The 12,164-nt window shown below is 43.4% G+C and overlaps 1 protein-coding gene across 1 annotated transcript in view; it reads right to left on the bottom strand.

Moving 5' to 3' along the window:
• BPTF (bromodomain PHD finger transcription factor) overlaps window positions 1–12,164 on the bottom strand; it is a 115,614-nt gene that overhangs the window by 69,339 nt on the left and 34,111 nt on the right. The window contains exons 5-6 of the mRNA XM_021708068.1: window positions 6,752–6,940; window positions 1,031–1,218 (exon numbers count right to left, since the gene is read on the bottom strand). Of these exons, the coding sequence (XP_021563743.1) occupies window positions 1,031–1,218; window positions 6,752–6,940 (377 nt within the window). The remainder of the gene's footprint in view (window positions 1–1,030; window positions 1,219–6,751; window positions 6,941–12,164) is intronic.

Consider the following 12,164-nt stretch of genomic DNA (forward strand, 5'->3'; position numbering starts at 1 on the left):
AAAAAAAAAAAAAAAAAAAGAAAGGTAAAATACACTAGACTAGAAAAGAAGCTATCAGAGCGCTTTCCACACAGTGGAAGCTTCTGAATGTATACAGAGTTGCTATGGAGCAATGTGTATCTTACTGAGGGTCAATGTCCAAAAGAAGTATGAAAACAACTGCAGCAATATTGAAAACACAACACAGCCGGGCTCAGTGGCTCAGCCTGTCATCCCAGCACTTTGGGAGGCCGAGGCACGTGGATTGCCTGAGCTCACGGGTTTGAGACCAGACCGGGAAACTTGGCGAGACCTCGTCTCCACAATAAAAAAAAATAGCCGGGCATAGTAGCGCACGTCTGTAGCTCCGGCTACTTGGAAGGCTGAGGCGGAAGGATCGCTGGAGCCCAGGGGGTCGACACTGGGGTGGCTGTGAGCATGCATGCCACGCATTCCAGCCTGGGCAAAGGAGTGAGACTCCAACTCAAAAAAAAAAGATACACGATACATTGTCCCCTATCTATGTTGCAAATAATTCTCAAATCTGGGAGACAGAGTGGTGGTCACTGCTACATCACCAAGGTTGGCTGAGGGACAGAGACATTGAGTCCTGGCTTCAATCTCGCTGTCTATGACCAGCACTGGAATGCCATGGTGCCCAAGCCACCGTCCCTAGTGTCAGGGGGTGTCCCCATCCTTTCCTGAAGCGACCGTGGCTACAACTGAGCAGTGAATCATCTGCAGCTCTTTAATAGAGTATAATGCCCCTAAGTAGCCCAGGCAGCACATGTGCAAAGAAGGCTTTATCTCGTTAAAGTTATACGCAAGGAAAGTGATTGTGATCATAACCCCTTAGCAGTATTTCATGCATGGACTGAAATGTGGGCATTTAATTATGATATAAGCCTAATACTTCTTCTCTTGTTACCCCCTTCAGTTCTGGAGCTATAATTCAAAAGTAGGTCTAGACACTTTTGGCCCTTATTTTTCAGGTTGGGTCGCAAAAGTTCTCTCGCATGCCAGAGACTTGTTGGAGACGGAGAGGACACACCTCTTTGCCCTCCTTAAACAGCTTGTTGGCCTCGTGGGCCGCGGCTGCCACCTGCTGGCTCTTGAGCTGGCTGAGCTTGCTCTCCGGGTTCCGCAGCCTGGTGATGATGCGCGTTGCGCCTGCTGTCCCTCGCCCGGCGCCCGGGGACTCGCCAAGCTCCCCACTAGACTTCTCTGATCTGAAATCACCTGTAGCAAATGAAAAAGTCACAAGGTAATCACTGACAGAAATCAATAAATGATTACGGCGACAACACCTTACTTCTCCCAAATTCGCATCTTGTGTAACACATGAGATCCAGAAAGTAAACAGAACCCTTGGGTAGCAAAGCAAATGTCACTAATTCTCAAGTCTTTGATTTAAAAGAGAAGATGCCACAACTTTACTGTGAGTCATTTGTTATTTTAGAGAAAATTAAAACATGCGAGGTTATGTGTTTCAAATCTTCTCTATCAGAAAGCAAGAGGGGTGGCTATGAATGTACAAGCAAAAAACAACTCAAAACACACATTAGCAAGACGTCTTATATATTCGTTATGGATTTCTATCTGTAAAAAGGATGTAATTAATTTTAGAAAGATTTCCACCGAAATTCTGTGTAAATACCTAATGGTTTCAAGCTTATAAACATAAATGCCAAGTGAATTTTTCCCTAGAGAATCCAGATAATTGCATGTGTTTACTAATGTAAAACTCAACAATTTCAGTTTAAATGTTTTTATTTAGGAGTACACATGCAGGTTTATGACATGCATACACGATGTAATGGTAAAGTCTGGGTTTTTAACTTTTGAAAGTGACAGAGTAAATGCCTAGGAGCAATTTCTGCTTTTATAGACTTATCAACCTCACTTTGGCTGAAATTTTTAAAATATGTTTAAACTACAGGCTGAACATAGTGGCTTACACCTGTAATCCCAGCATTTTGGGAGGCTAAGGTGGGAAGATCCCTTGAGCCCAGAAGTCCAAGACTAGCCTAGGCAACACAGTGAGGAGATCTTGGCTCTACCAAAAAAAAAAAAAAAGTTCACACATCTCTACAAATCAGTACAAATGGAAGTTAAAGAGTGGAGACTGAATTAATTATATAAAATAATTTTAATTATATAAAATTAAAAATAATACAACCACTGCACCACTGTTTAATTTCCATTGACCAGACAGTTGAACAAGATGTGACTTTCCTTTTCAATGTAAAGTTTTAGAAAATTAAGACATGGTGGAACTGGCAAATCCAAGGATGGAGCATTTACTATGCTATATGTAATAAAGAAGGCACTTTAAGTAAGTAGAGAAGTAGCAGGCCTGAATACTGGGCTTTATCTTTGGGAGACGAAGTTCAGAAAATCTCGTAAACATCTGTTAATGCTGTCTGATCCACGCCCCCTTCCCTCTGAGCAGATGCTCCCCAATCTTTAATCCCATGGTTCACCGGAACTGCAATCAAACATCTTCCCTTGCTGGGAGGCAGCAGGAGCTGGCTGGGCTAGACACAGCACACCACAGCTGGCCATGGCCAATATGCAGGACCCACTAGGTGGCCCAATCCTCTTAGCATTCTATTTGTTTTCTGAATATGGAGATGGAGAAAAGGGTCTTTAGTTTCTGTATTAGTGAGTCAGAACGATGTAAATTAGGGGTCAGCTACTTTTATTCCCACAACATGGAAAAAACTGTCAATAATAGGAAACAATAATAAGCTCACCACAGAAAAGAAAAAAAATATATGTGCAAGGAGAAAAACTGGGAAGTAGATCTCGTTGGTTCCCTGAATCCAATGATGCACTTGAGGTTGCCACCAACCCTGGATGTCCCAACCACAAAGGTCAAAACAATTCTTTTTGTTTTAAGCATGTCTGATAGATTTCTACCAAAATCAGTAAGTTCTAAAAAATCCATAGAAGATTTTGGATTCTGAGTCCAAAATACAGCACTGTGGTGATTTCTAAAAGAACAAGACATTGACCTTCCAAATGACCCAGCAATCCCCCTGCCAGGAATATACCCAGAGGAACTCAAATCACTCTACAAAAAAGACACCTGCACTTGCATGTTTATTGCAGCACTATTCGCAATGGCAAAAACATGGAATCAACCTTGCTGCCCATCAAAACTGGACTGGATAAAAAAAAAAAATGTGGTACATATACACAATGGAATATTACACAGTCATAAAGAAGCACAGGCATACAGACTTCAGAGCAACTTGGATGGATTTAGAGTCTATCATACTCAGTGACCTATCACAGAAAAAAAAACAGAGTATCACATGTTCTACTCATAAGTGAACCCTGAACATTTACCATAATACTGTAAGAAAGGGATTGGCCTTAGCAGGATACTGCCGGAGTATGGGGTGGGGCATAACATCAATAAGGGAAGGGTACCTGATCTAAAACCAGGCAAAGTAGGGATCAAAGGGAGGCTCACACTGTACCTGTACAATGACCACTTGTATACCTAATCCCGAGTTGTACCCCACATCTTTAAAATAAAAATAAAAGAAAAAATTACACTAAACCAGCTGGCTTGGAGTATTGAGCATCTTGCTGCCCCCAGCTGGAAAGCACGTCACTTTTGATGCGTGTCAGCAAAGCAGTTGGTCGCACTATCAACTTTCTCTTGGGTGGAGTTTTATAGTTAAGTTTTATGAGAAGTAATAATACAATAAGACCATGGAGTTTTATAATAAGACAGTGAACAGTGGTGGCTTCATCTTGGGACCATCTACGAAGTCCTAAAACAAAGACTTTTCAGACAGACATCGTGGGGTTCAAGTTGGATTTCCTGAGAAGAGAAAGCTGCACAGCTCCTTTTAAAAAAGGCGCTCTGCTCCGAGCAGACAAGCCAGTGCTGCCAGTCTGTCCTCTGGCACCCGCTGAGCACAGCATAAGGAAAAGAGGCAAAAACTCACCTGGAAAGGCCTGAAGGAGCAAAGAGGACAGGACTGATGGCAGAGGTTCTCGTGAACACTCTGCCGAAGGCCACACTCTCCCCACTACAGAAGTGGACCACTGTGCCACAGGTGCAGGGCAGGGGACCAAGAAGCAGTCTGTGCAGCTCACTGCCCAAGGACGTCAGCAGGCGGAGCCTCGACAGACTCACACCTGACAGTGAGGGCTGCCGGCCAACTCCTCAGTCGAATCGACAGTGCAGGGGTTCGCCTTTGAGACCCTAGTCCAAGTGACTGCACCGCAGGTACGAGCTGGGTGCCTAGCAACCCGGGAGAGAGTACTAGTGCCCAGAAAACCCCAACCCTGCCCAACAGGGATGCCTGACTGCGCAAACCGCAGACGTCTCCCACACGACAGCCCGCAGGCCTGACCTGGGGAGCCAAAACGACCAGAAGGGAAGTCTGCTCCCATGCTTCCATTGATTACCATTCACAGGGCTCCTCCACATCAGATGGTGAGGGTTACAGGCAGTCAGACTCACAACCTGGCTCATGGCTTATGAGAGCAGGCCATGCCCAGGACTGCCAATTTAAGGCACAGCACACAGGAGTCCTAGATGTGGGTCCAGAGACAATCACAGCTACTGGATATAAACGTGGGAAGGAGGATTTGAGACAGTGCTCAGGTGTGGTGAGATCTCAGCACTACGAGGTGGAAGCAAGCATGAGCTGTGTGGGAGCCACTGTGAGCACACGTGCGTGTGCTACGCTTCCAGGGTGGGGCTGTGGCAGGCCCTGCCTTCACTCTGGCCGCACTCTTCTTCTTGCGCAGACCATCCCGGCCCCGCGCCAGTCGCACCCGTTCTGGAGCCATGGACTGCACCAGTTCGCCGCCCTGGCACAAGGGCAGGACAGCAGCAAGAGGATCCAAGCCAGGGCAGTCACATTCCTCCCTCAAGGACTTCCACCTAGAGCAGGAGGAGGGGCCTTGCCTTTGCACCACAGACCTTGGAAATGCATGACTTCCGCTTGCTGAGCACTAGGTGCTAGCGGAATGGTATCTGTCACTTGGTAAAAGCCTGACTGCATTGGGAAAGAATTAAGTGAACACACAAAAATGTGCAGATCCAAAAGGTGAGAGAGAAAGAGAGGTAGACATACAGTGACAGCTCCTGGAGGTCCAATTATGCCTGAGGATGACGCGGACCTGGCCATTATATGAGCTAGATAAATTCCCTCCTTCACAAAAGCGAGTTTAAGTTGGTCACTTGCAACAGAAAAAGTCCTCATTAAAACTGATCTCTACCTCATGCCATACAAAAAGTATACTTTAGACAGATTAAAAACAAAGTTATAGAAGTATTATGAGGAATTACTGTAGAATACATGCATATTTTGGGGGTTGGGATGGTCTTCCTTATGAAGACACAAAATCCAGGGAAATTCTAAAGAAAAGGATTAATTTAACTATACAAAACAGCCTGAGTTCTGTATGACAAGACAACAATTAAAAACAAGCAATTACTATATAAATGCATATGTACAAAGACTAATAGCCTTTAATACATAAAGTATCTCTGAAATTCGTTAAGGAAAAACATAAAAATTGAACAGTAAATAGCAAGCAAAAGATAAAAATAACTGCCAGGTGTGGTGGCTCACGACTATAATCCTAGCACTTTGGTAGGCCAAGGAAAGAGGACTGTCTGAGCCCAAGAGTTTAAGACCAGCCTGGGCAACATAGTGAGACCTTGTCTCTACAATAAGTCAAAAAATTTAGCTGGGCATGGTGGCACATGCCTGTAGTCCTAGATACTTGGAAGGCTGTGGCAGAAGGATCACCTGAACCCAGCAGGTTGAGGCTACAATGAACCGTGACCATGCCACTGCACTCCAGCCTAGGGGCCACAGTGAGACTCTGACTCAAAAAAAAAAAACAAGATATAAATAACCAATTCACAGAAAGTTCAACACACGTGAAAAGAAACTTAATCACATAAGTAAACAAAGTTTTGCAAGTTTTTAAATGAAATACTTTTCACCATTGGCAAAAATGTAAGAGGACTGACTGATAATGACAGATTTAGGTGAGAGAATGGGGAAACAGATATGCACATAAATTATTAGTATTAATCTCTTTTGATGTATAATTAAGCAGTCACCATCACTATTTTTAAAAAGTACCTACTATTTGACCAGGAATTCCACATACTTTTTTTAACTGACAGAAATACTTGCACAATTACACAAAGATGTGTGCTGAAGATGTAAGAAGCTCAATATTTGTAATAATGAAAAAACGGTTAACAGCCTAAATGTCATTAATAGCAAAACAGTAGATAAATTATGGTTCGGCCACACTCTGGAGTACCATGCAGCAGTTAAAAAAGAATGAATTCAATTTTTGACATAAAAATATTTCCTACATGTATTACTGAGTAAAAAAAGTAATATGCAGAACTACACATGCAGAATGATCCTGTTTATGTAAAAAAACAAAAACCGAAATAAACTTTGGAAACGTACACACATGAATATAAATGCAGAGCGAAAGATCTAAAATGTTACACAACAAAATGTTGAAGGATGGTGGTCACATTTGGGAAGGGGAAAGAAAGGATGTTCTGTTTTTACACCTCTCTGTACTTTTGTATTTTCTTAAAAAAAAAAAAAAAAAAAAAAAAAAAAGAGTGCAAATACTACTTGTGTTAAAACAAAACAAAAAACCAGAGAATCTAAATCTTCCCACCCCTGCCAAAAATTAAAAACTAAAAAAAAGAAAAAGAAAAAGAAAAAAGCTCCCTTTAACAGTTGAGTGGTACTCTTACCTATCTCTTCCTGAATAGAGACAGGTGTATGGGATTCTCTTTCTCCGTTTTCAGGATCATCGGCTGCCTTAGCAGAGTCGCTCTGGGAAGAATTTAGTTCACTGCTGCTGTTACTGTTTTCCAGAGCAGGCTGGGTGAAGGCGGTGGTAGTACTAGTGTTACTGCTGTCACATGTCTTGTTAGGTTCTTCTAGAAAAATAGAATATCTGATTTTTAATTGGAAAGCACACAAAAAACAACAAATTGTCAGAAAAGACATTTGTTGTCGGATTTCATGACAAAGCTATGCATTTTAAAAGAAAAGCTGTTCATCTATGAATTATACAATATATAAAAGAAATAATTGGTCAGCAACACCTTGGGGGTTATTTTTAAGACTCACTGGCTCTTATCAAGTCTACAGATGCTCCAGGGCTGAAGAATACCCAAACAATGCAACTACCTCACAAACCTTATGGCACACCAGATAACGCAAAAGTGGTTTTGCTGAGTTAATAATATCTCAAAATCTGAAGTTGATACTCTTACTTTTCAAAGCTATTCAAACAGGATCAGAAACAGAACTTAACAGGATTATTTATCTAGAAGGTTTTCTGCCTGAATCCTATGCCCCCAAATTAAACTGCAAGCAATGCCTAAATATCATTGTTAGCTTTTAAAGACAATGTAATACTATCAATAAGATTATTAATATTCCTAAAAGAATATTAAAACAAACACAACCACAAATGGAAAGCCTAAGTGTTTCCAAGGTAGTTCAAAATTAGGAGACTCCCTCTGCATCTCTGCATTCATTTTGCCACTAGTAAGATACTCTTCAAATTATCCAAAATAAAAAGTGGCTGACAATGTATTACAATGACGATTTCTAATGTACAATGTTGGGTTTGAGAAAAAAATCCCAACAACCTAACAGAAACATGGAAAATATGTGAATAGTCATAAAAAAATTAAAATGACGCTTAAGCATATGGAAATAGGCACAATTCAAACAAAGAGAAATGCAAAGTAAAACTATATGGGGAAAATAATGCCCAGCTATCAGACTGGCAAAAATCCAAGTCTCATAATACATTAGAGGAAAAACTACACATGCATTCACTCTTAATGTACCAATCCCACGTCTAGAACTCTATCTCAAAAAAACTAAATTTAGTGTGTTAGCAAAATTATTTTTTTCTTTCCTTTTTTCCCCCTAACAAAGAACATACATTCCACTCACGACTGAAGCATTATTTAAACAGTAAAGCATCAGAAACAACAAGCCCCTTAACAGGGCACAGGCTGAATAGAGATGGTACCCACAATGAAATTTCACATGGTATGAAATTTCACCGGGCTCGGTGGCTCAGCCTGTAATCCCAGCATTTTGGGAGGCCAAGGCGAGTGGATTGCCTAGTCCGCAGGTTCAAGACCCACCTGGGCAACTTGGCGAGACCTCATCTCTACAATAAATCAAAAATTAGCCCGGTGTGGCAGTGCGCGCCTGCAGTTCCAGCTACTTGGAAGGCTGAGGCGGAAGGATTACCGGAGCCCAGTAGGGCGAGGCTGCGACAGCCGGGAACGTGCCACAGCACTCCAGTCTGGGTGACACAGTGAGACTTCAAATCAAAAAAGAAAAGAAATTCCACATGGCTCAGCAAGCCTGAGGTCGGCCGTGCTTACCACACCATGAGCCCTAGGAGAAAACTACAGAGAAAGGCACCAAGCAATGTGCACAGGGTGCCCAATTCTGCATGAGAAGGGTAGGGAAACACACACTTGTGGACATATTCTACTTTCACTTGTAAAAAATAAATCCAAATACACTGGGGAAAAAAAAACTGAAACCCAATAAAAACAGCTACCTGTAAGAGAAGACAAAGGTCACCCAGAGGGAAGGGAGACAGAAGTGAAAATTCTCTGAACATCTCTATTTACATAGTTCTGACTTTGTAATCATGCAAATTTTCTACATTTTCAAAAAATTGGTTAGAAATACAACCTCTAAAGAGTGAAAACTGTGTGCCAAGGTGGACATAACCACAGAGTGTAGAATTACTTTAAGGAACTTTGGAGTACAGTATTTTGACTGCTTATCCTTACAGAAAAAATAGTAGAAATAAATAAAGAGGTCCCAAAATCTTCAATGCCATTCAGTCATCTTATTGTCAGCAGCAATATTGATATTATAAAAATATACTCCCATCGGGCACAGTGGTTCATGCCTGTCATCCCAGCACTTTGGGAGGCGAAGGCAAGAGGATTGCCTGAGTCCAGGGGGTCAAGACCAGTCTGGGCAACTTGGAGAGACCTTGCTTTTACAATTAAAAAAAAAGAAAGCAAAAATTAGCCAGGTGTGATGGCTCGTGCCTGCAGTTCCAGCTATTTGGAAGGCGGACACAGAAGAATCACCTGAGCCCAGTAGGTCGAGGCTGCGGTGGCTGTGATCATGCTATTGTACTCCAGCCTGGGCGAGAGTGAGACTCACGCTCAAAAAAAAAGAGATAATACTCCTATGCATAAAATCATTTCCTCTTATTATTAATGCACATCAGGATATAAACATCCTGTATAAGAATAAAACAAATATACAACTGAGTTTCAGTTGCTGGGAACTAAGGCTTCCAGCGTGAGGGAAGGAAGAGAAATACGAGCCAAAACAAAGAAACTAATTATGAACTTCTCAATCTGAATTTGAAATGTCACTGAAAACTGGGGATCATTTTCTTTTCAAAAATATGCATTTCATAACACCCCCCCAAAACAGCCTAGAGGCTGTGAAAGCCCAAGGGCAGCATAGACCTGAACACAGACGCGGACTCCGACAGCACTCCCGGCCAAGAGGAGCGGCCAGGCCTCCTAGAAGGAAGAAGGGCTCCAAGCCAGCAGGAGCAAAGGTGTAAGAAGAGCCTCCGGCTTCCTATTCTGCCAAAAAGCACAGAAATCTCAGATGGACTACTAGGTCTAGTGTTGGTCCTGAACTTCAAAATTAAAAAAAAAAAAAAGGCTACTACAGTCATGGCAAAAGAACTTAAAAGCCAACGTAAAGCGGCTTCCAGGGATCAAAGAAGCAAAATAAATGACAACTGCAAATGGCTGAAACAGAGGAATCGATAAAGACTCATGAGAATACCTGAGCACTTAAAAAAAAGGAGAGAAGAGTTCGGACATGGTGGCTCAAGCCATTAATATAATCCCAGCACTTTGGGAGGCTGAGGGGAGAGGCTTACCTGAGCTCAGGAGTTCGAGACCAGCCTGGGCAACTTGGTGAGACCTGGTCTCTAGAATAAATCAAAAAACTAGCCAGGCATGGTGGTGTGTGCCTGCAATTCCAGCTACTTAGAAGGCTACAGTGGCACTTGGAAGGCTGTAGTGGAAGGATTGCCTGAGTCCAGTGGGCGAGGCTGCGGGGGCCGTGAGTATGTTACTCCAGTCTGGGCGACAGTAAGACTCCAACTCAAAAAAAACGGAGAAAACCACGCCCTCTCCTCCAAAAGTCACTTAACTCTGAATCACCACCAAAAATGACCAAAGGCTGGGCATGGGGGCTCACACCTTAATCCCTGCACTTTGGGAGGCCAAGGTGAGAGGATCACTTGAGGACCAGAGTTCAAGATCAGTCTAGACAACATAGTGAGACCCTGTCTCTACAAAAAAAATAAAAAATAAAAATCTAAGCTGGGTTCGGTGGCTCAGCCTGTAATCCCATGCTTTGGGAGGCTGAGGTGAGTGGACTGCCTGAGCCCGCAGGTTCACAATCTGCCTGGGCAACTTAGCGAGACATCATCTCTACAATAAATCAAAAATTAGCCGGGCGTGGTAGCACACACCTGTAGTTCCAGCTACTTGGAAGGCTGAGGCGTAAGGATCGCCGGAGCCCAGCAGGTCGAGGGTGTGGTGGTCGGGAGTGCGCCACTGCACTCCAGTCTGGGCGACAGTGTGAGACTCCAACTCAAAAAAAAAAAAAAAAACTAGCCAGGCATGGTGGTGCACGCCTGCAATTTCAGCTACCTGGGAGGTTGAGATGGAAGGCTCATCTGAGGCCAGGAAGCTGAGCCTATGGTAGCTATGATCGTGCCACTGCACTCCAGTCTGGATGACAGAGACCCTGACACACACAAAAAGACAAAAAACAAAAAACAAGTAATTGCAATACCAACTCCAGATTCTGAAAATTGGAATTTAAGAGAAATAGCTAAGCAGTTAGTCTACCATTCCTGCTCCAACTGTATTTCAGGGTATTCAAGTTGCCTCAGTTAATGAGGGAAAATGCTTTATAGAATTATTCCAACTTTTCTTTTTTTTTTTGAGTTGGAGTCTCACTCTGTCACCCACACCGGAGTGCAGTGGCACACTCCCGACCACCACACCCTCGACTTGCCGGGCTCCGGTGACCCTTCCCTCTCAGCTTTCCAAATAGCTGGAACTACAGGCAGGCGCTACCACGCCCGGCTAATTTTTTGATTTATTGTAGAGATGAGGTCTGGCCAAGTTGCCCAGGCGGGTCTCGAACCTGCGGACTCAGGCAATCCACTCACCTCGGCCTCCCAAAGCACGGGATTGCAGGCTGAGCCACCGAGCCCGACTTAATTCCAACTTTTTAAAAATTACCAATTTGAGGCAAAAGGATCACCTGAGCCCAGCAGGTTGAGGCTGAGGTAGCTGTGATCATGCCACTGCACTCCAGTCTAGGCGACAGAGTGAAACACTGACTCAAAAAAACCAAACAAAAAACAAAACAGCAACAGAAAAGAAAAAGTCAGAATCTCCATATGACAGCCTCCAAACAGGTGACAGATTCTGGAAATAACAGTAGTGAATAGGAGGTTAACAGGGAGCCTTACTATCTCACCACCTGAGCTTACTGATCAATGCTGGCATTTCTAAAAGGTTTCTAAAAGCCACAGTCATGAACCTCTTGATGTGGTATGACAGAAATTAACCAGCAAGTGGCTTACAAAGTATTCTTGCCAAAAACGGTTGAAGTTGAATCTAATCAAACCTTCGGAACAAACTCAACAGCCCACAGGAAGCAAAGGGACAGACCCTGAACACTGGGCACCCCCCCAGGGGTACACTAGGGTTTTTCCACAGGTCATCTGCACATCCTAAACCACAGCAAGCACAGGTAGGAGGGCTATGGACCAGGAGACTCAAAAGATGCGAAACCACACGCCATGTCACACGTGGGTCTTGCTGGGAGTTACTGCAAACACACCAGATTTTTTTTTTTTAGTTGGAGTTTCAGCCTTTGTCCAGGCTGGAGTGTAGTGGCATGCACGCTCACGGCCACTCCGGTGTCGACCTTCTGGGCTCCAGCAATCCTTCTGCCTCAGCCTTCCAAGTAGCCGGAGCTACAGACACGTGCTAACATGCCTGGCTATTTTTTATTTTATTGTAGAGATGAGGTCTTGCCAAGTTTCCCGGGCTG

The sequence above is a fragment of the Carlito syrichta genome, unplaced genomic scaffold, assembly GCF_000164805.1.
Source record: "Carlito syrichta isolate Samal-C Ts95f unplaced genomic scaffold, Tarsius_syrichta-2.0.1 Scaffold130550, whole genome shotgun sequence".
Classification (NCBI taxonomy): domain Eukaryota; kingdom Metazoa; phylum Chordata; class Mammalia; order Primates; family Tarsiidae; genus Carlito; species Carlito syrichta.